Source organism: Wolffia australiana, chromosome 15, assembly GCF_029677425.1.
Source record: "Wolffia australiana isolate 7733 chromosome 15, ASM2967742v1".
In the NCBI taxonomy this organism is placed as follows: domain Eukaryota; kingdom Viridiplantae; phylum Streptophyta; class Magnoliopsida; order Alismatales; family Araceae; genus Wolffia; species Wolffia australiana.
Window position 1 is genome coordinate 5,082,347 of NC_135849.1, and position 26,348 is coordinate 5,108,694.

General features: G+C 39.1%; 2 protein-coding genes across 3 annotated transcripts; both read right to left on the reverse strand.

Moving 5' to 3' along the window:
- Positions 1 to 9,378: 9,378 nt before the first annotated feature.
- On the reverse strand, positions 9,379 to 18,562 carry EMB2804 (tubulin folding cofactor B). 2 transcript variants are annotated; one of them, XM_078587614.1, is made up of 9 exons: positions 18,419 to 18,562; positions 17,025 to 17,157; positions 16,785 to 16,915; positions 16,553 to 16,671; positions 16,133 to 16,194; positions 15,894 to 15,935; positions 15,465 to 15,598; positions 15,073 to 15,142; positions 9,379 to 9,641 (listed from the first exon to the last, which is right to left on the reverse strand). In XM_078587614.1, exons 2-9 carry the CDS (start codon positions 17,124 to 17,126, stop codon positions 9,597 to 9,599), a joined length of 705 nt encoding a protein of 234 aa, XP_078443740.1. In that variant the 5' UTR covers positions 17,127 to 17,157; positions 18,419 to 18,562; the 3' UTR covers positions 9,379 to 9,596. The 2 variants fall into 2 exon arrangements, with proteins under 2 accessions (XP_078443740.1, XP_078443739.1); XM_078587613.1 differs by having other exon boundaries at positions 16,764 to 16,915.
- Positions 18,563 to 19,988: 1,426 nt separating this feature from the next.
- Positions 19,989 to 24,985, reverse strand: LOC144713058 (ubiquitin family protein). The gene is made up of 7 exons (XM_078587539.1): positions 24,715 to 24,985; positions 22,363 to 22,507; positions 22,094 to 22,208; positions 21,967 to 22,030; positions 21,708 to 21,873; positions 20,302 to 20,639; positions 19,989 to 20,227 (listed from the first exon to the last, which is right to left on the reverse strand). Exons 1-7 carry the CDS (start codon positions 24,972 to 24,974, stop codon positions 20,224 to 20,226), a joined length of 1,092 nt encoding a protein of 363 aa, XP_078443665.1. The 5' UTR covers positions 24,975 to 24,985; the 3' UTR covers positions 19,989 to 20,223.
- Positions 24,986 to 26,348: the final 1,363 nt, after the last annotated feature.

Here is a 26,348-nt window from a genome sequence, read left to right on the forward strand (position 1 = left end):
ATTGGGGTGGGGGAAGAGCGGAAGGGTGCCTTGTTTTGCCAATGTAGATGAACAATAATCCAAGAAACAGAGAGAGAGAGAGCACTTGAGGAGTGTATGTAGAGAGAGATAAATATATATATATAGAAAGAAAAAGAGAAATTGATAAGAAGATACTTAACACATACATAAATACATATATGTTGGATGGAAGGCTGTGACTTGTTCTCTCTCTCTCTCATACCACTGATAAAACTTTTGTTTCTACTATAACTTGTTTATGATGCATTTAAAGTCTGAAACAAATACAAACTGTGAAATTACACTAACTTATGTCAATGACAATATTAAGATCATCTGGGGAACACCTTCCCAGGATGAATGCAGATACTTGGATTCTTCATCCTGTCACATAATTTGGATCCTTTATCTTTATTTCTTTTGAGAATGTAGAATTAAGTGCTCTCAAAGAACTCAACTGTATATGTAGATTTTTAACGATATATTTTCAATTCCTTTGGTGGGAATTTTAAGATTTAATCATTTATACTTATTAAGACATTTTAATTTTATTTTACCATAACTGCATATATATTATCTTACGTTCCATTTGATTATTCTTTTAGCTTATTAGTTTCTGCAGTTTAATACTATTTTGAATTCCCTTTCCTCTCTACTATTTGATTCTCTCCCCATTTTATTATAATTTTTTCTCCATTCTCTAAATCTCATAATCCTCTTCTTGATCTCTGAATTTCCCATTTTCTGGCCAAAGTTTAACTATTCTTTTTCATGTTTCTCTCTCGCTATCTCCCCATAACTTTGCTTTTTTTCCTCTAATTTTTTTCAAATCTCTCTTATTTTGACGGGATTTCTCTTACATCTATTTTTCTCTCCATCTCTATCCCTGGATCTAACATTCTCTCATTCTCTTTGTTCTCACTCCCAAATTTCTCCTTTCCCTCAAATTTTCTCTCTCTTTCTTTTTCTCACATTCTGATCTTTATATTTTCCTAAAAAATGAAGAAACAAGCCTTATTTTACGCAGAAACAAAAAATAAACAACATAAGTGCTCTCCCTCCCTCTGAGGAAATAATTTCTTGTTGCTTGATGTTATTATTATTTTGCGCATTTTGAGAATTCTTCCCAAACCTTTAATACTGCAATCAATGCTTTTATAGATTTACTGTCACATGTATTCTCTAGAGCTGATAGTGGGAATATCAAGTGGGGTTTTAGTGATGGCGAGGACGCCAACACTTCAACATCGAACGCGTCACCACGGTCAACCGGAGTCAACACGCCCGCTATGGACCACGGTCAACCAGAGTCAACCGAAGTCAACATGCCACAACCGTCGACAAGCACGTCTCCACCCACGCACGTCCCTACGCGCATCACGACACGACGCTAGAGGCAGATCCACAACTGCCCTTTGGCGTGACACGACATACATCTTTATTTTCTCGTCATTTTCTCTTTCCTCCAAGGCCTATATATAGGCCATTGTTTTCAAGAAACATCAGGCAGTCATTAATTCAAGAATTGAGTTTTGTTAACTCTTCTTGGAGGACTGCCCAGCCTCCCCTGTCCCTCTTAACCCTAGCCTTCGTCGTCGCCGCCGCCGCCGCCGCCGCTGCCGCTGCCGCTGCCGCCGCCGCCTCGCGACGTCGGCCTCCCGTCTCCTCTCCATTCTCTCTCTTTCTCTCTCTCTCTCTCTCTCTCTCTTTTTCTCCCTCTCACCCTCTCTCTCGCCCAAGGCTGCCCAGGTAGCCCGCCAAGGGGCCACCCAGGCTGCCCGCGCGCCGCCCGCGCGCCGCCCGAGGCAGCCTTCGCCAGGGCCGCCCGAGGCCGCATTCCGGCTGCCCCTGTCCGGACGCCGTCTGCGCTTCAATCCGTGCGCGCTGCGCGCGCTCGGGTGCGCTCCGCCGCACTCCACGCACTCCGCGCGCACGCAGGTGTTCGCACACGCTTGACGTTGCGCCCACGACAACCGCACTCAACCAGGGCCGTTCAACGCCCGGAACGTCCAGCCTCATCCTCGTCCAGTGGGCCGCTCAACGCCCGGATTCGCCCAGCTTCGTCCCGATCAGAATTGCCCGCAACCTCTTCACGAACTACGGTGCCGAGGTACGCCTGAACTTTTTGGTGTCAAAGTGTTCCTTGTTCAGTGTTTTCCCGAGAAGTTTCCACCGGCGTCAGATTTAGATTTGGTTTGATATTCTATCTCCTCTCTCCTCTTCTCGAGTATTCCCTTGCGACGTGAATTCGGGTATTGATTTCGGTGCTTAGGCATCGTCGCGGTGGGGGAAGACAGTACTCCCGCCCTCGAAAAGGGTCGGAGCTGCACCACCAGATTTTCATCGGTTTTTAAATCCAAATTCGATCGTGAATTTCTGTGGGCTGTTTTATCCCTACCTATAATCCGCCTATTACCCATACCTGTCGTCAACCCATCCATCCCCTCAGTCACCTTTTCCTTAGTTGTCCTACGTCATTTATTCAATCAAAAAGTGTAGAAACAAATTTTTTGACTTCAGTCACGTTAAAGTAGTCTAAAGATAATTGAGTTTTTTCTATTGCGTCTGAATTCATTCATTTTTTTTATAATATTAAATAATAATATGCTTCATTGAATGAGGAGATATTTCAAAATTTTTGAGTAAATTTTTACTCAGTTGAATTATGATTTTATGCTGGATCTTTAAGTAGAAGGCTTAAATCTTTGAATTGGAATTGTAAAAGAAGGCATCATTGTTTTGTTTGTCACTTTTATGGGCTTTATTAAAATATTTAATAATTGATTTATCTATTAATTAAGGGTGAAATAATTAAGTTCTAATTATTGATTTTTAGAGTAAAAGTCTGAATAATATATTTTTTATGGAAATTTCAGAAATCATATTCGTAATGAAAAATATTTTTAGGTCCAAAATATATATATTTGGAAGTTTCTGAAACTTAATTCAAATAAATATGAACTTTATAACTACAAATATGTAATCTGGAATTATTAAGGCTGTAGTTCTATTATAATATATTTTATGAATTTAAATCACGCTCCTCGATGTGTCCCCATCAGCCAATCAGTGATCCCTACTAATGATTATCAGTGATAATAATTGTGAAAAGGTGCCATTAAAGCAGTACAAAAGGTGATGCTATAATTGGCAATCACAATATTATGTCTTCTAAGTTTTTTAGTGTGCAGGAACATGTGGTCCATTGAAAAAATGGTTGAGTACAATCATAATGAATGCGAGGTAAGAGTAAGATATGCTGAGGTATCATAAATATTAGTGATTTAATTTTCCACAAAGGCTATGCAAATAAGGGAAAACTACAGCAAAATGTTGCCTTAATACTGGTGAAAAGGAAAAATGGATTTTTGTGGTGTTTGAAAGTAGTGTAATCTCATCACCAATAAATACCAAAAAACATATATTTTTTCTTAATTTGTTCAGGTACATGAGTCATATGGGAAACATGACAGTAACCAATGACACGCCACCCAGGAAAATAGATTGAAGATGGACCAAAAAACTACCCAATCATCAGAAAAAAATACTCAATGAAAATGAGGAAGTGAAACCCCTAACCGATGCAGCTGCAACACTGATAAGGATAGATAAAAAATACAGAAAATAAATGGGGCATTTTACAGAATACTGTAACATTAATATTTCATGGTCTAGAAGGCCGGTTGAGCTAAACTTTTGAGTTCATTCCCATATTTCTCCCCTCTATCCATCTATGACTTTAGATCCATAAGAGGGGGAGGAGGCAATAAATGATGTAAACATCATATTTGAAATAATTTCTTACATTTATATGCTTAGAGAAAGAGAATGATTTGGAGATCCATCGAGGTGCCTTGGTGTTGTTGGTGGATTGAAGAGATGAAATGAAGAAGAGGAGGAGCTCACCTGCATCTACAAATCTCTAGGGTCCTACCAGAGAAGGACATGGTCATTGGAGATCTATGTTAGAAGATAGATTATAAATTGAAGGTTGGGGTCGTATGTATTTTCTGATTAAACAATAACAGGGGTGAGTGATAGTCAATGATCATAAGTCTGAGGATATTAAATGGATTTTCATAAGCATATTATATGACGATTACATCCCTTCTAATGACATCTCGAATGATTTTAGGGATGCTTATGCGATGTAAAAGAAGAAAAAATTTTGATCAGCAAAGGAAGGACACTCAGGTAACACTTCTGGTTAGATGAATAAGAAATTTCATCATTGACCTGCCATGCTGGCCACCTTGATGAGAGATGTACTGGTGCCCACCAATGGATGTACTTGCCTAAATGCTAGGATGCTCGGTCAGGCTTCATCATTCTATGCAGCTAAAAAAAATAAAAATATAATAAACTGCGAAAATTGGATTCGTTCAAATATGAACTTTTATATAAAACCATTATGAAAGGTCTATTCTGAATTGACTTGACTTTTTTACATTTGACTTAAAAAAAAAGTCAAAAGTTTAAGAAAATCTATCCTAATAGGGCTTAAAATGAAAAATGTGTCAAAGGGAAGTGGCAAAAACTGTGTCAAGTTTGCGCAACTCAAATCAACTTAAAATAAATTAAAATCCATATATTTACAACCTCCTTTGACGGTTAGGGGTGTTAAGGTGTCCCAACCCAAGGATAAAGGGGTTAAATGGAAGGAATAAGATATATTAGGCATAGAGCTCCCTTATCCTTTTACACAAATTCTACGTTCATTCCCAGATCTGGCACTAGTTGAAGAGGAAATCCATTGTCCTCCGTAAAATGGATGAAAAGATGAGTAAAATAAGTTGACAATAAAGTAGAGTTATTCATGAAGTAATGTGATGCGATGAAACCCATTACACCTCGTGAAAATAAAAACTAACATGCTATTTTTAATTTTTTTCATGTATTATTAAATTTTATTTTAATTAAAATTGTCATAAATGCATGCTATTTTTGCTTAAAATAATTATTTTTATTTTTATGATGAAAATTTTATTTTTATATGATTTCTGGTATTATGATAGAAACTTGTGATCTTAAATTTGTAAATAAAAAATTGTTTACAAGTCAGAATATATACTTTCGGATTTATTTAAATATTTTAAGGATTTATATTTTCAGAATGGTATCATGATCATTTTACATGGATCACATCCATGATTTCTTGGATCCTAGAGCGAGCCGACTCGAGCTACTCAAATGTGTAACCTCTAGATGTATCCACACGATCATCGGCATGTCGGATCTCCTACTTCTCATTGAAGGGCCTCTTTCTACCCCATTACTATCGTTACGTCATCCCAATCACATTGGGCATGGAGAGGGTGTGAGGGGAGAACGGAGAAGGAGGGGAAGGCCCCCTGAACAATTCTGTCCTGGGTGAATTTCGTTCAGGGACTTTATTTATTTATACTAAGTGGGTGTTTTTCATAAAACCCCCAAATCTTAAGTATATCTTCTGACATCCAAAAGACCATTCTCGTGTGACTCTCTAGGCCCATGTATCGGTTTAGTTAACGACTCTAGAAGCCCAATAACCTTTATTGGCCTTCCAAATTAATTAAATATATCATTATATAGATTAATTAATTTCAGATTGATTTAACCCAATCAATAGGTCGAGCCTCCAACATGTGGGGTGCCAAGCTACACCTCGTGTTCTAGAAGATACAAAGGAGTGTGTATCGACTCACTTCATGGAACATGTTCGACATAAGTTATAGTGTATGTATAGTCCCTCATCCACTTGACGCTCCTTGGATGACTTAGGGTATGGTCTACTGTCAAACCCTAATCGATCATCTGAGTTAGTACTGATACATTCGAAAATCATCAGAGAACTCTTCTTTGATATTTCACTGCCTTGGCCAAGGACTTCATCACATCATCTTCCTTGAGCTGTCACATCTTATACCGAGGGTGGATGATCCCATCTTGACCACTCAATCGGCTTTGTGAACTTCTTGATATACCCAAACTAAGACCGTTTAGTGATCCCATCTTAGAGACTTGTTGGCCATAGTCAAAGTACAGTTGTTCGTCCACAAGGCGTCTTTGGTGTCTCAGGTCTAAGGACCACTTACACAACCATGACGTGAATCGACCTTATTGACAGTTAGGTATAATACCATTCAAGGATTCGTACGGATCAATTCAGTGAACTCTTTCCACTAAAGAGCATTCACTATCTATCCCTGTTGTCTCCACACTAATGGCTATAGGACCGGCCATACTCATCATATGAGTGAGGCTAGATAGTGCTATTTTATCTAGATACTTCAATGTCCTTCTCGCGTATCCTTGGGATAAGAATGTTCAGATCACATGCTTAAGGACTAGTGATCTCATCATAATTCACTAAGTTCCATCATGTATTCATGGACTTCATTATAAGCATCATACGTGCACTATAATGAATATGTTCTATTAATAAATATGAAACAAGATATGGAATGTGTGATTGGCTTGCCGGCCACATATATATTCATCATATATCAGTAGTCATAATTATTGCATTCTTAGAAGTCAAGTAGAATTAGTTAAATTGACCATAATATTTAAAAATATACTTAGACTAAGTTAAAAATATTGAAATATTTGGTACATAAGATTATGAATACATGAGGCTTATGTCTAAAATAATATTAAGTTCATGGAATTTAAGGCACACGTTTGATGATATCAACACACCCATTTCCTTAGTTTCTCCTTGGGTTTTACATCCATACTTGAAACAAACAGACAAGCATGAAGTGTTAATGTCATGAATCACACCTCTAAGAATGAATATCCCCATCAAATATGAAACACAAGAATGATCAACTTTCTTGTGGATTTGGAAGAGCTAGAGGACATGCAAGGGGAAGCTTTCATATCTCCAGGTGAGATACTTGAATAAAAAGTGCGCCGCAAACCTCTTGCTAGCAAGGCTTCTTTTTAATTATGTGTGGCTACTCAATACCTAGAAATTGAGTTAACTTTGCTTTGAGTCAAATCTGGAAACTGATAACTCCTCGATTACATATTTTTTATTCCTTCAAATATATGGCCTCTAGAGATATCCTCATAGTTCTCAGTATGTTGAATATTCTCATCTGCTACACCATAAGCACCACAAATGTTACATGAAGGATATCCTCATTTTTTTGGTCACACCAAGAAGGGAGGGCACCCAATGAGAGAATGAGAACCCTAGGAAATTTCACATGGATGAATATAAATGATAATTGCATTATCCCCCTTTCTAATTAGTAAAGACATCAAAGTTTTCATAGTAAACAACTATTTTAGTACCTAATACATGAGAACATTTGTTTTCAAATATTATTTCTAGGAGTTCTTTTTTTGTTGTAAAATCCTTGAAGGGCACCAGACCTAAGATATTTTTAGCATAATAAATGGACAAACTTCTAGGTAGATTTGGAAACATCTATGAAAAGTTTAACTAACATGATAGCTGAATGACTCAAATTTTATGCAACCTTAATATCAGCTATGAATAAGTCAACAAGGAGACAAAGATTTTCCACCTTCACAATTGTCTCCTCTAGCCTTCCATAAGATTCCCTAATAGACCCATCCATAAGCTACAGTTCTAATAATGTACAATCTCTATTCTCCAAATTTAAAGTTATTTACAAAATCTCTGATATTTACAAAAGCTCTGATATCCAAAGAGATATGCTAAAACCATTTACCCAATTTGACGTTTTATCGCAGGAGCTCATTAGTTCCTTTTATTTTTAGGATTTTGATTTAACAGACTAGAGCTATTTTATTCAAAAATAATTCTCTTGTACTTCCTGGAAGGAGAAAATAATTATTTTAAAAACTTGTAATAAGAGTGAAAAATAAAGCCATAGGTTTTGTGATAGGTATTTCCTTAAACAGACATGCACTTATTAATCGTAGAATGTTTAAATGATTTTAGAGCTTGAGGTAGTGTTTGCTTGTCCTAAGGCTGATATTGGAACAGTTGTTGAACATGATATTGGAAATGGGCTAATCAAATATCCATCTTTACCAATATAAGAATATCAGATGATGACATCTGATATTGGTTGAAACAATACTAATATCCGTTGTCGTTTTCTGTCCTGGTATTGACATCTGTCTTGGTCTCAAGGTTTGGACAACAATATCAGACATTGGTGTCGGATATCAGTTCTTTTCAAATCCAACTTATAAGTAGAAATACAGTTTAAATAATTAAGCTATAGGAGTAATATATATTATGTTTGAGTATAAATAATATATGTACCAGTATTCAATTAATTTTCAGTTAATGTGCACAGGTTGATATTGTGTTAATTTTGGGCCCAGCTCAGAATGTGACTGGTACTGCGGATAACAAGGCTTAGAAGATGCCAATCGACTGTCTTTATTACATGAAAGATCACAATTTTTTTTTTCAATTTTTTACTTCTTTGAAACTATTTATAATGCTTCTAACTTTTCTTTTTTGTCCATATGGAACAATGGGTGCTTATTTTCTAAAAACTGATATCTGGATATTGGATAATGATATCTGGATACCAATTTCGAGGTAAATTTTGATATCTGATATAAGGATATCAGATTTCAACATCAGATTATTGGATCTGATATACCGTATCTGCATCCACCATGTCCTTATCCCTTTGATATCCATCCCAAAAATTAGTATCCAGATATTGATGTCCAATATCTAGATATTAGCATCTATATAAACACTTCACTGGTGACCAAGTCGTCATCATTGTCAATTGTGACCACATCAACCGGCCCGTCAATGTTACTGTTAAGGGAGACAGCCCCCCCCCCACCCCCCCAAATTATAAAGGCATGAATTATGAATCTGGAGTTTTATATAGTGAAGTGTTTAAAAATTAGACCTCATGAAAGAATTCTCTCCACGCTTCGCCCGCTGAAGATGTTTAATTGGACAAAAGCCCAAAGGTAATACACTTTGAGCCCTTATAGAACACTAGTGAATCGTGTAAAAGTTAGCCCTCAAGAAACTCCCATTTTTCCCTCTTAAGATATTTTATTGTGCATATGCCTAGAAGCAATATACTTCCAGGCCTCCTAGAAGAAAAGTGTTTTGAATCTGGACGTTAGTATCATTTTTTAAGTAAGCATAAGAAGTTTACCACGTTAAAGATATTTTTAACTATATTTGCTTGGAAGCAGTGCATTTCCAGCTCTCCATAACATTTGCCACCAAATTTCTTTTGAAGGACTAAATATTTTCTACAGTAAATTATAATATACAGTTATATTTCTGAATATATTTACCAATTCAAAATAGTTCTCCCTCGGTCATCTCATTTATTGATAGATTACTAATTGAATTCAACACAACTGTGAAGATATCAAAATCCATATGTACCAACAGTTGACTGCAAATATCTCAACATATCAAATGACTTTAAATTTTTAAAAATAGTTTTCTACACAATCTCAATGTTTCTCAATATATCCACAAAGTTCCTATCATGAAGTTTCAACAAATATTCAAATTAGAGATTGACATTCAGGAAGAAATCAAACCTCCATACGTGCATGTGAGTGCCTCATATTTTTTAGGCCAGAAAGAGAAACCAAAATCATGTTTCCCCAGCACATCATATTTCTTCATCGAATGGGTCTTTCTCGGGGAAGTCTCCAACCTAAAAGGAGACAAAAGATTAAGTTCATGTTAGACGTAAAGGAAACGTTAACATTAAAAAATTAAAATTTTATTCAAAAGAGAAAGAACATAGCTTCTTGGGACAAATATTCATGGGAGAACAGAGAGAGAGAATGAATGGAAGGGATAGAACAAGGGCGAGGCCTGTCATAAGGCAAGGTCCTCAGAGCCTGCCACAGGTGATCTTCGTGATGCCCTTCCTCCTCCCCGCTTCTTTGAAACGGCAAGTGTTTCTCACAACCCTGGCCCCGCTGGATCAGGCTGGACGGGCACGGTTTCGGTTCGGGTCCAAACCGACCTGAAACTTACTGGGTCCCAATTGGCACAGCTATGGTGAGTCCCATTGGCCTGTGATGCCTCAAAGGTAAAATCATATTGCAGGTCCATCATTACCATCCTCCGAAACCCACCTTGTCCTTTGACCTTGAAGGATGGAAAATCTTGGACCATGTCCTGTATTTGTTGTTTGTTAGCGGGCCACAAAATTTATAAGTGGCCCATTTCTTTTAAGTAAGCCAGAGCCAGCCTGACAAGTGTTTGCCCGTCCCGTCCCCGATATTGGATGATTATATTGGGACAGATGCTGAACCGGATCCCGTTGTGGGCTTACCGATATCCGTCCATACCAATATCCTAATGCCGGATGACGATATCGAATCTCGGTTGCTACAGAACCGATATCTGATACTGTTATCTGTCCCGATATCGGCATCTGTTCTCGTCTCAAAGGTTGGATGACAATATCGAATATCGACGTCGGATATCTGTTTTTTTGACATCCGATTTATGAATCAAAAAGTATTTTAAATAATTTTTTATAAGTAACTAAGCAATTGTGAGTCATATCTACAGCAGTATTTTATAATTTTCTTGATGGTTCCAATTTATATTTCACTTTTAATATCGTACTTAGTCTGACCCAGTACACTATGGGCCAGATTGCCCTCACTGCGGAGCTCATTGATAGCCTATCTAATCTAATAGGTTTGGCATTTGGTATAGCGCATGAATTATTGAAACAATTAATTGATCACAGGTATTTAAACTACCGCAAACTTTACATTTTTTCCATATGGGACACTATTCCTCTATTTTTAAACCGACATCCGGATATGGGATGTCATTATCTGGACACTGTTTTTGGGTACAGATTTTGATATCAGATATCCGGATATCGGATTTCAATATTGGATATCGGATTCGATATCTGGTACTGGGATCCGCCACATCGGGAGCCCTGCAATATTTGTCCCGGCGTCCGATGTCGGATGGATATTCAATATCCGATATCAGGGAGACAATTTTTGGTAGCGCCTTGCACGAAGTGACTTCATCCTTTATGGGCAGAGACTGAAGTGTGGTCATCGACCTCACACTGGATGTTCCGACACTTCCGATCCACAGAGGCTATCATGCAGGTCCAGACCTTATTGAGGTTATGCTTGCTCAGAATGTCCTCTCTTGCTTCCATTGTGGCTTCAGCAATCCAACAAGTGTCGCCATGGTCCCATAGAGGAGGTTCTCGGCTGTAGACCACATTAAAAGGAGTGAGACCCGTGGAAGTTGTGCCATACCAGTACTCGGTTCAGGAAATCCAGGTAAAACTCCCCATGGTTGAGTGGTGACCAAACAGCAAAGGTAGTCCTCAGGGAGGTGGTTAATTTTCGTCTGGCTGTCAGTCCGCAATGAAGACCTCCCCACAGTCACTGATCATGAATCCTGGAAGCCGTGTAGACCAAAGATCCTGAAGGCATCTATCACATCCTATGCCTCAATGGGTGTTGCAGGAGAGTGGAGTGGGCATTTTTGCTCAGCTGGTCAACCGCCACGAGGGTGACGGCAAACCCCTTTTAGTAAGGCAGGCCTTCCATGAATTCAAACATGACATCCTCCCAGATCTGGTCAGGCACTGGGATATGCGCAAAACACCTGAGTGCACATTGACAGGGCAGTCATGATATTCCCAGTTATGCACTGGAATCAAGGCTGAATTTGCAACTCCACACATATAAACGCTGATAAACAATCTACTTATATATAAAATCCCCCTGGGTAGCGTCCAGGGCACGGCTGGATCAGTCTACGGGCACAACCACAAGGTTGGACGTACATGGCACCGTGTTTTTTGCCAAAAAAAAAAAAAGGCTGAATTTGCAGGAAGGACCAGGTGACTGTCATCGAACTGAACCACATCTCAGAGTTGGTAGTGGGGCCAGTGTTAAAACACCGGAAATCTCTTATCGCCAAATACATAAAAACCAGTCCCCCAGTGGCGAGGATAAAAACAATAGTTGCAAAGGAGTCTCAATAGAGACACTGCTATATAGATCTTCAACCACAAGGAATAATATCTTCAAGTTTCGTGCTAGATCAACCACAAGAAAGAGAGAACAATGTCTGAGTAATCCAGAAGAGAAACCAGATAGAACGATATACACGAAGAGAGGGGAAGGGAGGAGAGTTGTCGTTCGAATCGGCTCCAACAGCAGCGCGAGGAGAATCTCCTGCCGCTCAGCACTGGGCGTAACAACCTTCTCGATGCTCGCATTCTCTTCTCCTTTTCCTTTATATAGAATCTCCCTAGCTTTATTTGAAGCCCGCACGTGCCGGCTTAGAGGTCATGTGCGATCGAAGCTTGGCGCCTTCTCTTGCTTTGATATGTTCTTCCTTGTAGCTTATCAGCCAGGACGTGGGATCACGGTTCATGTCCATAACAATCTGACTGAGCTGTGGGTTGGTGGCCACTTCAGCAGTGAGCTAGTCGACATCCATTGGTTTCAGGAATGAGACTGCCATTGTGTTGACTTCCAGCAATGATCAGACTCTAGAGAGCGAGTTGGCAGCCTTGTTCTCTGATAAGATCAAGAAAATGAAATCCGAAATATGATCTTATTCTGTCTTCAGAGAGAAGATTTTTATCAGTTCGTTACATGAGACAATTGCAGAATGAGAGAAATGTATGAAATGTGTACAATATAGATTCAGCGAGAATGAATAGAAGATAACATGAACCAGGATCGCGAGATCCTTCTTCTGAATGCAGGTTTCTCCTGCTCTCCAACCCTTTCCCCTGCTTCTTGACGGGACCAGACACTTCTTGCCAAAATTCGTACCTGTAGGTCTGTCCCTGTCTTTATTTATAGGGTCTTTGACCCTCTTAGTCCTCTTGAGCTGACGTGGACTTAATTCTATGGTTAAATTGCCTTCCTTTATATTTTCTTGAGAAGAACATATCATTCTCGGATCCTCTTCTCTGGTTGGATTTGCGTCTGCAACCAATTACTTCAGACTGGGCTGCTCGGTGGCGATGTTGAACCAACTCAGCACTAGATAGCAGCAGCACTTCTGTACGGCCCAGACAGTGGCCACCAGTTCACACTCATAGATGGGTTGCAAACAATTCCTACAGGCGAGGGCCTGAGTGAAGTTATAGGATGCCCTTCTCCATAAGAATGGTTCTCATCGACTGAGGAGATTATGGATTACCAGTGCTTGCCAGTTGGATCAGTAGGTATTCTTCCACGCTATCAGACAAAGGGGTCTGCAATACCTCTCTCTGTCTTTACATTTCCCTTGTAATCTGGCATTGAGCCACAAGTGAACCGACTCATATCAGTTCAATATTATACCCTTTTTCATGTCCAGTAGCTGGTATTTATACCAAACCCTAGTATGAGATATTGATAGGCTGACCCCTAAACTGTCTCAACGGTGAATGGAGAGCCATTGCCCATGTATCGGCTAACAGAGACATTGATAGGGACCTTGATGTAGGTCCCTGTCAAGCAAGGAAATTCTAAAGAAAGAAAGTTGGATTTATAGATTGAGATCGAGATGAAGAACACAGTCGATACAGCGGCCGTACAGACCTGGATTGGCACCTGTACACTTCCTAGGGACCATCCCACGTATCGACTCATCCCTCGTGAAGGGAGAAATGATACCAATCTGTTCTTCGCCAACAAATATCAACGAAGGAAGCGGAAGCTGAAGGACTGAAGTCGCACGTGAGAGAGAAGCCCGTACGTGCTAAATGGCTATTAAAGAAGCGGGCGACAAGAAGTAGGGAGCAGAATGTTTTTGTCGACCGGGCAGTTGCAGCAGCAGCTGAGGCTGGGGGCGGAGCAGGCCGCGTCCAGAGGGGAATAGCTCAGCCGAGCTGTTCTTCCACTTCTACCCTCCTTCTTCCTAACCACCTTCCTCTTCCCTTTGAACTCTAACTCATCGTGTTCCCGGTTATTTGGTGAGGGTTCCCCTCGGACTTATCCTTAGTTGAGTAAGAACTACATCCTTCTCTTCTAAAGGTACTCTTCGGGTCTCGAGGGTATCAAGAAACTCCCATACTGGTCACTAATGTCTCTCCTGCTTCGTCTCTCTTTTGCGCCCACAACTACATCTTGCATGCTTCTCATTTGGGGGGCTACATGTATTTATATAGCACTAACCTAAGGAATAAGGAAAGAAATGTCCCTGGGAGGGGTTGGGGATCCTATCATATTAACTAATGATGTTTAACTTAAATGGTTTAAATCATCCAACTTTTTCTCTAATAACCACAACAATGACAATACTGTATTGATTGTACACAAAGGTGAAGCCCAGCCCCTTAATCAACTATAGGTATGTTTCGATTAGAGTAGGAGTAAATAAAAAACCTACTAACACTCGAAATGCCAAGCTACCCTGAGTCAAGTAGAAGTTAATATAGTGTCTGAGTCTTTCATAGAAATATAGAGAAATCAGATAAATTACAGCAAAGCATAAATTGCGTTTGATTATTACGTTTGATAATAAATATTTTAAGGAACACCAAACAAAGAAAAAGTATAGCTTAAAGAATAATGAATATATAAACACCAAACATTGGTCAAATATATAAACACCAATAGTGAATAATGAATAAGGAATATATAAGAACAGCAAAGCAAAAGACAACTCCCACACTGGTCAAATACATAAACACCAAACATGTTTTTTTTTCTCCCAAGGGCAAAAAAATAGCTTAAACAATAATGAATTCTGACAGATTTTTCTTTTCTAAACGAATATTGTTAGATAGAAGCATAAATTATGTTTAATGATAATCACTAAACATGTTTTCTTCTCCCAAGGGCAGGAAAATGGTCTAAAAAATTTAAGATGCCACAAAATAATTGCACAAATAACGTTCGATGATAAACCTTTAAGTGGGAAAGCAAAACATAGCTTGAACATTTCTCAAACATGTTTTTTTTTCTCCCACAGCCTGGAAATAGCTTAAACAATACAGGATATGAGATGATATAAGATAAATCCAAGATCGACTATGAAACATCTGCTGAAAAGATGTAATGTTTTCAAATATTGCAGGGGCTAAAGGCGGAGAACTAAAGCATTAAATCTTCAGAAAAGCATATGACTGTGGTACCCACCTTTACTTTGTCGGGTCTTACAATCAAACCGTGTTGTGGTTGGCACTGAAAGTAGCGCTTACCTTTCACCCTACAGAAATGGTACGCTCCAAATGGTGAGAGAATAAGATGAATTTATTCAGGTGTCAGAAGAGGAAAAATTTAGAGCCAAATAGTTTCAGAGCTTTTGTCAGTTCACCCTGATCCCAGAAGTATTCAGAGGTATCTTATTTTTTGGATGATCGCGAGAAAGAAATTTTACTAATTAATTCCGGGCCATTTAGAAAATGACTTTATTTCCGTTTGAATGACATAACATACACTCAAATTTCACTCTGTTTGTCTGAATAAAAATGTTTGAAAAAGAAAAAAACCCAATATTTTGAAAACTAGTATAAATATATTCCACTTACATGCCATCGTGCTTTCCTAAAGGTTCATCGAGCTCGATTCCAACCCAGAAACCAGGAGTTAGTGTCTCTGCTTTACCAACAAATCTGACGACCCCACGTTTTTCCCCTGCTTCAATTTCGCACCGGTCCCCAACCTACATGAAAAATCATAACAGTGCTTTCCCATTGATTTTGAGGCTTTAAAATATATCTATTGGCAATACCATGTCAAGAAACTTATTATCAGAAACTGATATGAGATGTCGCGCCATGACCAGTGCATTAATTTATTATATGAAAAGGAATTGTGGTTCTAGGTTAATTTTTGGTTCGGTTAAAATGGATTTTCATCTGTTTCGATCAACCAGAGAAAACCAAGACAATGAAGAAATTGCACCAACATTGAGATTTTCGCATCCCCCACAAGGAGGCAGGAGAATTATTACTGACCTTGATATTGGAGCAGAATTCTTCCATGTAATTGTCAGGAAGCTGAAAAAAAAGCAAGAAAAAAAATCAACACAATTATTCACTTAGAAAGGTTTTTGCATCGTTGAACTTTGGAATCCGTTGCACATACGAATCATTAATACACAGTATTGTGCAATTGATTCATAGAATTGTGCAACTTTAACCAGTGAATAACAATGTGAACCTACTAGCAGCACGAAGAGCTAAAGAAATCTCACTTTTTTGCCAGATGTTACGCTCCCTGATCCAGCCAGCTTCTCTCGAAATTTCCTGAAGTTACCTGCAATGATTTTTTTATGATCCGCCTCCTAAGAACGTAATTAAAAATATATTGATAATTTTTTTTTTACTGCATTGTTTTCACAATGCTACCCTCTCATCTTACAAGAAGAAAACTACCAGGGCGATGCAAATCCAAAGGTAAAAAAGTGGAATGCGTTACAATCCCGCTGAGGAATGCGTTAACCCCCTCTCCCCCCCCCCCCACCCATTAGTCCAAGAAACAGTTTGTAAGTTATTCCTACTTAAAAAGGGACTCTTTAGAATGATACTGAGACTTGGCACCAACAATCAGTTCTCCAAGAAGAGAGAAAACCCATGAAGTATTTGACTCCACTAAGAATAATCCATACGCTTACCACCAAGTTTATTGTAAGCTTCATCAGAAATGGTATACTTCTGTACAAGGGATGTGTCCTCCAGCCACCCTCCAGAGGTCAAAGACGATGGATCAAGATCCACAATGTGTAGCCGATACCTGCCATCAAACCAAAACAGGGAATAGATGAAACCACAACAGATCAAGGAGCAGGAAGAATTAAAAGAGCTATAGAAAGAGAAAAGCAACACCCATCCTGAGGAGAGAAGAACCCTAGAGGTTTTGAGTCGTCAGAGAGATCAGAGATCTTGATCCCTGAGTGATCATAGAGCTCAAGCCGCATGGATTCAACAGAAGTGCCGCATTTCTTCCACAGCTTGTCTTTCACAGCGGCAATTGTGGCCTGTGGAAAAGAGGAACTTCAAAAGACGGCGAAAAAAAAAATCAAGCCATACAGATCATCAATTGTGCTGCCATTTGAGAAACTATGGAAGGAATCACAGGAGGGTTACATCGCCCCAGAAGCGGACTTCATCGGAGAAGGTCTTCAGATTGGAGTGGGTAATGCGTAGGATGATGGAATCATTCGCAGGAATCTGGAGTCGAGAACCCATTTGAATAAGAATGGCGCGCCTTGCTGCAGATCTGAACAAGCAAATAGAAAAAACCAAAAACAATTTAGTACGGAATAAACACTAGAGAACCATACCAGCAGGGGAAGATAAAGCCATAGTCAACATCAAAATCAAAGTCAAAATTGGAAATCAATGTAAAATCGTAGTTTCTCTATTTAGGAAGAAATTAGAGATCGTGATGTATGATCAAAGGTTGAACAACAATTCGAGTATGAAAATTTCAAGAAATGATGTATATAGGAATGCGGTTCAAGAACCCAATCAGTGAGAAACGAGACGAGAGGCAGCAGTGACAGCGACGCGCGAGCCAAGAGAATTTCACTGCTCCCCCTTGAAGCCGCAGCTCTGATTAGGAAATCAAGAAAGAGTTTGATATATATATTTTTTTATGAAAATCAAGAAAGAGTTTGATTGCTGATCAACTCCAGCCACCTAATCATGTGAATCAGCACGTGACTGATCATTCACAGCTGCTGAGTGGCACCTTCTTCCCTTCTTTTCATGATAGGTTCTAGGGGGAACCTAATTATTGTTGTCCTGCCCAAAGACCAATTGGTCTCCAATGGGAAATTTTGGGAACTTCCGTTTAATAATTCATCATCTTCCCCCATGTAACCTCCTCATAGTTTGGTAGGTTCGTCCAGTTCACCAAGAGTTGTAAACCGTTCCTGTGTAACTTGTATGACAGTATACATTTTGGATAATTTCTTCTTCAAAAAAAAAAAAGAAGTATACATTCTGGATAAACCTGCCACTCTTGATAAACCTCCCAAGTAGGAAGGTACATGGCAATTTGAGATTCCCCAATAGCAGCTTTACGTGGTTTGGAAAGCTAATTTATATGCGATGGATCGTATTTTCGAACGCAATACTCAACGCCCGCGCAGGCAGCGTCTTCAAGCTCCCCTAAAAATAAGTGTTAAGCAGAGAATACGCCGGAGCGCATGTATTACAGAATCTCATTTGTGTACTGAACCAAGTCGAACCGATAACAATAGACAGAAGGAGAACTAAAGAATATGTTCAGTAGGACCAAATCTATAGGCTCGTGACAACAATATTTTAACCAGAAATGAATTTCCAGAAGATTTGCAGAGGAAAAAGCATGATAAGGAGGCCTTTTCGGAGAAAATGTGCACGACTTGGTGAAACCAGAATGACATTGAACGATATGGAAATCGGCGAAGAGTAATTTCCGAAAATGAGTGTCGTTCACGGAATTAACAAAGACTGATTTTCAAGCCAAACATTCAGATCGAGTTCATAATCACCGATTTCGTCTTTCGCTGCCCTCCGATCCTTCAACTGACGAACGAGAGAGATCGTGGAAGCTTTTTTCGTTCCCGCTTTTAAATCAGCAATGAAGGAGTGTGCCGAAAACTTATTTAAATATCAAGAGACAGACAACCAGCCTTGGTGATATAAATAAGGGTATTTATACCCCCACTCACCATTTGGGACTTATCTCCATTTACTTTTATAGCTAAAAACACGATATAGCAATTATTTCTTAGCTGTTCTTTAAAGTTTTTTAGAGATATTTCCGTTCAAATTGATCATTATTTCTGTTAGTATGTTTAATCAAAGCATTGTTAGAGTTAAAAGCTCTAGAAAATCAGAGAGCCGTAATTCTTTGATCCTATAGATCTTATAAATCTTCCAATTCATTATTAAAGTTCATTAGAGATATTTTCATTCAAAGATATAATTAGATCTGTTAATATGTTTAATCAAGACACAACCAGAATTAAAAATTGAGTAAATTGAGAGAGAGAGAGAGAATAAATTTCTTCAAATTCAATATTGCAACATTTAAATCGTTGTTAAACCATAAAAATAAATTATGTTCTAACCCACAACACTGCCAAGAAACTATTGGAGTTCCTTTGAATCTCAACACTCTATCAAGAGCTTATATGTCCCTCTAAAATATATCCAAGTAATTGCAACATATCTAAGTTCTCATGGTCCTTTTTCTCCTTTCTATTACATTACACATCTAGAAGTCCCAATCATTCCTCTGGTTTCATCACTTTTTCTATGATCTTGCATTAGATTTTATGCATAGTTATGTTTTACATTTTTATTCACACTTGTATCATAATTTTCAGTTCCATTCTCTCATATATGTGTATGCTTATCTCACATGCTATATCGGGTTTCATCATGCAACATCTTGTATTCTTGTGAGGTTATCATGATCTTCTTATCGTTTCTTGCTCTAGATGTGTTTGGTACTTTAATGAGATATTTACCAGCATATTTTATGAATATGCAAGCGTTTAGAGAAATTATCTCTGCGAATTGGAGAGAGGTTTAGTTGGGATGTTTCAAAAATGATCTTATGAGTGTTCTATCACAAGTTAAATAGCTTGTCAAGTTTATTTAAATTTTGTATCTTCATTATTTTCTCACTTTTAATTCATTTTCGAATGGTGTTATCATCGTTTATTTGTGAAGTATTATCATCAGTTTTTCCATCACTTATTCAGAACTATGTTCCAGTCGAATCAAGATTCACATACTTGTTTAATTGGTATTGGCGTCTCTTTCTTTAGAAGCATTTGATTATACATTAATCCTGTAGACAGATGATATACAATATTTTGTATAGTCATAGTATCTGGTGATATTGGGGACACAAATTTGAAATGTCTAAAATTTGATCATTCTATGGAAATGTCTAAATTAAATAATAAACATGATTAAATGTCTAAGATATTTTTTTTTGAAAAAAAAAAGAGGGAAGATCACCTGAAATCGGTGATCAACACATGTAAACAGGGCATATGTCAGTGAGGAACTTGGTAATGATCATCCAAATATATTACTACCACTTCATCCAGAATATTGGTGCTCCATATAGAATATCTTGAACCTCAGATCAAAGAAACTTAATGTAATAACAATTACCATAATAACCCGAACTTGGCGTTTAAACCTGTTCACCTAAGCTGACCTCATGAATGATCCTTTAAAGGAAGGTTAGGCCAGAGAGAGGACAGAAATGGAGATCAATAATGCCAATTTACTCACAAGTTAGAAAAAAGATGCTGGCCATAGAGAAGATGAATCATTAGCTGCAAAAGAACATAGAGGAAAGTCAGCACATAATCCACAAAATTACCACATAGATGCTTAGTCAATGACTGACCTCTGTCGGTGCCTTTCGGAACCGTCCTCTTCTTGAGGCTCTTCGTTAGACTCAGCGCCGCCACGCCGATCGACGACGGGGAAGCCATTAGATTCTACCAGCACTCGCCTTCGGAAGCCCACCTCGGCGTAGGTCTCCCAGTTCTTGTGGTCCACCTTACTGATGTCGTCAAGCTCCGAGATGGCGAATAAGTATTGGGTAAGTCGTGCCAGCTCATCATCGGTGCTCCGGTTTAGATGGGCCTTCCTGAATGGCCTAATGGTGAGACCATTCCTCGGGTTCATCACAAAGTTCCTTCGCAGATCGTCGAACATTATCGTGTTCCTTGACGTGTAAAACTGCATGCAGAAAAATCACAACTCAATCAACATTAAAAATAAAGAGGGTAAATATTTAAGGCTTTCATCCGTCCCGCTGGCATTGGGCATCCATCCATGGTCCGGACTATAAACTACAGGAACCGTTTGAGACAGAACCAGTTTGGGATGCGAGATGTTAGATGACTGAACATGTGAGTATAGTTCAGGGACGTGGACGGGACGATTTTTTCGTCCCGGGACGAAAAAATTGTCCCGTCTGAGGATACAGACGAATTTCGGGATGACAATTTGTCCTGGGGACCACCGGACGGGACGGTTTTCGCCCCGTGGGACGAAAAAACCGTCCGTCCAGAGGTCTTGGACAATGGACGGACGGATGTGGACGAAAAACCGCCGGATTCACATCCGACGGTTGAGATCTCACCACGTGGCCTCACTACGACAATTCGCATCAAGGTCTCTGTATTTTTTCGCGTGTGCAAACTGACGCCGCTCAGAATTAATTGTACATATATCCATTTGCATTCTCTCTCCACCATATTTCCCTTAAAAAACTTAGAAAAATCTATATTAATATATTAAAAATATAAAATGGGCTTTTTTTGTCCGGGACGAAAATTCGTCCCGGGAGGACTGGACAGGACGAAAAACCGTCCCGGTATGATTGGACGGGTCGGTTTTTCTATCGTTGGACGAAAAACCATCCCGTCCTTCGTCCCTGAACTTACTCTGGATGACGGGACAAATTCCATCGTCCACGTCCAGGACGATCCGGAACTATACATGTGAGGGATTGATTTCCTAGCAATCTTATTTGTCTAGAATCAGTCCCTGACACCATGTTAAATTGATATGGTTTTCCATATCATGCTTTGCCAGATTAATTGAACCGTCCTCCGTCCAGCTCCGTACCATCATCGGGTCACATCCATGACCTTGGATGGCAAGAATCCCATCCTGAAACAGATCAGAGCCGTTCAAGTTGGATAGTTTGGTTCATGGACTGATGTCTGACAAAGTATCAGTACTGTCCCCTTCCGTCCATCCTATCATCCATTAGCAAACCCTAAAGGAGGACACACAAACCTCAGGGAAGTGGGCCCAGATGAGCCCCAGAGGTTTGCAGTCAAAGGTTCCATGAGAGTCTGATACGACAGTGATCATGGCAAGATGATCAAGAAGAGCTGTGATCTTGTAATGGGGGTTGCCAAGAACTCCAAGCTGTGCCATCTTCAGCTCGACCCACTTCATGCTATTGCGAAAAAAATCCAAGAGAATTAGACCTAGACCTGAAAATATTTATATTTTTTATTTGCTAATAACTAAGAGATGAAGGTAAACAAACCTTGTGGCAGACCAGATCATAATGTCATAATTTGCATAAACTGAGGAGAGGAATTCGTGGAGATCTGCAAGAGAACAACAACCGTTGAGATAATGAGCAGATCATAGGAGAAAATCGAAGGCATTACGAGGGCGCATGAGCTCGAGGGGATTCTCTGCAGGAGATCTGTGGTCAAAGAGGGTGTAGTCGATGTCCAGAACGAGCAGCTTCTTCCCTTCTCGGCATGGATTTAGGAGTTTGATCTAGCCAGAGATAAACCAGAAAGAAGAATAAAAAATTGATGGATTTGTATGAGAAACGAATAATTCAGTCTAAAAGATATTAATATGGGAACTGTTTTAGGATATCTGACGAAAACACAACAAAAAGTAATCAATGAAGGAAAGAAAAACTGACCTTGTACCGACTAATTCGTCGGTGTAGTTTCAACTTGTTAACCTCTTTATCTTTTATATCAACAATTTCATCTTGGTCAACACTGAAGTCATCAACAATGTCCTGAGAATCACCTTGATCTACGATCAAATCGTCCTCAGTTGTGCTGTTTTAATTGAGAGGAGAAAGAAAAGCAGGAAGTTGTGAGCAATTTTCAAGAGGTTGAAGAATACTACCAAAATCCAATGCAACAAACAGACAAGTCTTGTAAAAGATTACAAAATAATGCGTAAGGCACCTAAACAATCATTCAAACCCCATATTAAATTATCATCAAGATTTGGAACTCAGAGTGTTGCTTCAGATAAGAGCCTGGGAGTTATTGTCAGAGAAAACAGATATAGATGAATGAATTGATATAGACCCGTTTGGTGAGAAGTATAGATGTACAGCTCTCTAGCTTTTCTCAAATGAGTGACAGTCGACGTCCACATGCTTTGTTTGGTCATGGTGAACTGGATTGTGAGCAATAGCAAAGGCAGACTGATTCGATCACACTTCAGCATAATTGGCTTGGTAAGAAGGATCTTGAGATCTTCTTGCAAGTGTTTGATCCACAAGGATTTACAGATGTGTAGGGCTAATGCCCGGAGTTCGGCTTCAGCACTGGATCACAACACCATAGGCTGATTCGTGCTTTTTCAGGAGATGAGATTACCCCAAAGGAAGGCATGTAGACTGAAGTGGACCTTCTTCTGTTGAAAATATTGCTTGCACAGTCAGAATCGGTGTAGATTTCAAGGTCAGTATTGCCAGCAGTTTGTAAAACAATTCCGAGTCCTCCTGTACCCCTTCAGATATCTGAATATGCGACACAGCACATAAATTGACTGACCAACCCCACAGCATAGGAGATTGGTTTACAAACCATACATCGGTATTTCCCTCTGTCAACATGATGACTCTCTTGTCCTCTGCGCAGTTTATGGTTGTGATCAAATGGCGTAGGGCCTGGTGGTTTACAACTTTGAAAGACCATTCTTACCACATAAATCCAATGTGTACTTGAGCTGGGTGATATTTTTGCCATTTCATCTTCTAACGAACCGCTCAAAATGGTGTGGCCCTCCGCATCGGAGGGTAGGAAGGAAATGATGATGGAGAAGAGTATTTTGACAAACCCCAACCCATAGGGGTATTTTTGTCATTTTATTATCTTATGAACCCATCATAATGATCTAGCCCTCCTCGTTGGAGGCAGGACAGAATTTGAGCTATCGTAATGTTGCCAACAATGCTCACCCCCTCGGACATCCCTCTAAGTGAAGTCCGCCCCGGCATTCCCTGCTCCAACGCTGACAACCATTCTGGTGTCTTCTCCTCCCTTATCGTCCTCTCCCCAATAGGAATGTGTGCCTTACAACGGTCATAAAAGAATAGATGGTACAGTGGGTATAAAGCTTAATAAATGCCCAGTATGATAAACTGACAAATAAACAGAAAAGACTCTCAGAAATGAATTTCTGATGTCTAAAAAAGATAAAACGCTCATAGGTTGATCAATCCACGTAATGTGAAAGGCAAGAAGTAAAGTATGAAAAGCTCAAAGCTCAACTAATCCTGGCAACTGTAAAAGAAAAGGGACGAAAAAGATAAAATGATCGAAGATCAATCGATCCGAGCGATTGTAAAAGGTAAGGAATACATTTTTTTTCTTAAAGCTTCAAATTCAATCAATCCAAGAAATTGAAATGGATATTAAGAAATAAATATCAAATGCTCAAAGTTCGATCAATCCACGTTATAGAAAAAGAAAAGGAATTAAATAAAAAAGGCAGATATTTCAAACTATCACAAAAGACATGGAAATAAAAATAAGAAAGACTCTTTCTTCGAAAAAAAATAAGAAAGACTCTCGATGGTCGATCAATTTAACCTATTGCGAAGACAACGAAAGAAAAATTCACTCAAATTTTGAGCAAAAGCTCAAAGCGAAAGAGAAGGAACACAAGTTTTAAAAAAAACGCTCAAAAGATAAAAACGAGTAAATTTCAATCAATCCAAGCTATTGCAACAGACAAGGAAAAAAAGTAAGAAAAACTCTCAATTGTCGATCAATTTAATATATTGCAAAGACAACCAAAAAAAAATACACTCAAAGTTTGAACAAAAAAGCCTTAAGCGAAAGAGAAAGAACAAAAAATGAAAAAAAAAACGCTCAAAGACGGATAAACGCAAAAGAGCTGAAAATCTTATTTTTGATTTCTTATTTTTTGGAGTAGCTTGAATTGGATGAAATTTGACAAGAAATAAAACATGAAACACCCAAAATTCTATCAATCTAAGCCGTGAATTCACGGCCACACTTCTCACCCGATCATGGTCATCTTCACGGAGGGTTTGAGGCTCAGCTGGGAGAGGAGCACAGAGTCATCACCAAGCTTGGCGGCGAGCTTCGGATAGAGGAGTTTCTGGCGTTTGGGAAGGACAGCAGTCATCTCGCAGATCTTCCGCTTGAGCTCTGTCAAAGTCTCATCTCCATAGATCGGAACAGCGTACTCTCTACCGCTCCACTTCACCGTCAATGTCATCTCGCCTCCGTCTCTTTCCACCGTTGACGACGCCGACGCCATGGCTGCTCCTCCAAGCTTGGATTCTGACTCTGGAGGTTAATATACAGTTCCATATCGTCCGGGACGTGGACGGGACGGGACACTATTCGTCCCGTCCGATGTCCAGAATCAGTCCAGAGACGCGGACAGGACGGGTTTTTCGTCCGTCCGTTCTGGTTTTCGTCCAACCTCGCGGGCGGGACATTTTTTCGTTCTGGGACGAAAAAGGCGTCCCGTCCGCGTCCCTGCACTATAGGTTAGTATAGCGAAATGCTTTACAATTAGCCCCTAAGAGAAAATTATCAACGTGTTCCTCCATCTAAACGTGTTTTATTGCACAAGAACCCTAAATTAATACAAGTGATGTGTTTAAAAAAATTAGTCCTGAACCGTTAATCTTGGAGAGAAAACAATGCCTTCTGTCGTGTATCCTTGATTGATGCGGCCTCAGATGCTTGAATAGTTGATTTGGGTATTGAGCGAAAGGTTATACCTATAGATATTGCAATGGCAGGCAGGTCAACTCTAGTTAATTTAGCCCCCAAGAAAAAGTTATCACCACATTTCGCCATATAGACGTGTTTTATTGCACAAGAACCCTAAATTAATACAAGTAAAGCGTTACAAAAGTTAGTCCTCAACAATTTAGCCCCCAAGAAAAAGTTATCACCACATTTCGCTATCTAAACATGTTTTACTGCACAGGAACCCTAAATTCATACAAGTGATGCGTTTACAAAATTAGTCATGAACAAAAAGTTATCACCACATTTCGCCATCTAAACATGTTTTATTGCACAGAAACCCTAAATTAATACAAGTAATGCATTTAAAAAAGTAGTCCTAAACAATTTACTCGGTAGGGTGCCTTATTTTTTGTGACCTAAAAAAACTTTACCCTCTGCTTTGGATATTCTGAAGAAGAACACCTTGATTGCATTGGAGTCCCATTAGTTTGTCCATCAGTTTCTAGATGATGTGATGAAATAATAGATGGGGCTTGAAAATATTAAATAGAACTTTGCTCATGATGATACCAGAATCTATATGATATGATGAAACAAAACATTGCTCATGATGTCACCTTGAGCTTCAAAATTTCCTTCCAGGATGAGCCAAAAATACGCTTCCCCTATCTGAAATAATAGATTGGGTACTCTATTTAGTCTCACTATCTCTTCTACACAAAATCTCATCGATAATTTTGGCTGAAATAGGTTGTTTGGTGGGAATAAAATGATCATACTAAATCTTTCAATCACCACTAAATGATCATATTCTCCAGGATTTAGTGAATATAATTTCTGGGTTGACAAATATCACAAGTAAACACATGAGCTTCGATTGCTTTCTTCATACCATGCCATAAAAATGCTGTCACATCCTCATGTACAT

Bases quoted from the DNA above. Each gene is read 5' to 3' on its own strand.
- EMB2804 (XM_078587613.1), bottom strand. From the start codon at position 17,126: ATGGGTTCTCGACTCCAGATTCCTGCGAATGATTCCATCATCCTACGC. The intron at 16,916-17,024 runs GTAACCCTCCTG...TCTTTTCCACAG, and splicing joins AAGTCCGCTTCTGGGGCGAT to GCCACAATTGCCGCTGTGAA. The intron at 15,599-15,893 runs GTCAGTAATAAT...TTTTTCATGTAG, and splicing joins AATTCTGCTCCAATATCAAG to GTTGGGGACCGGTGCGAAAT.
- LOC144713058 (XM_078587539.1), bottom strand. From the start codon at position 24,974: ATGGCGTCGGCGTCGTCAACGGTGGAAAGAGACGGAGGCGAGATGACA. The intron at 22,209-22,362 runs GTCAGTTTTTCT...ATCTCTGGCTAG, and splicing joins GACGAATTAGTCGGTACAAG to ATCAAACTCCTAAATCCATG. The intron at 21,874-21,966 runs GTTTGTTTACCT...TTTTCGCAATAG, and splicing joins ATGATCTGGTCTGCCACAAG to CATGAAGTGGGTCGAGCTGA.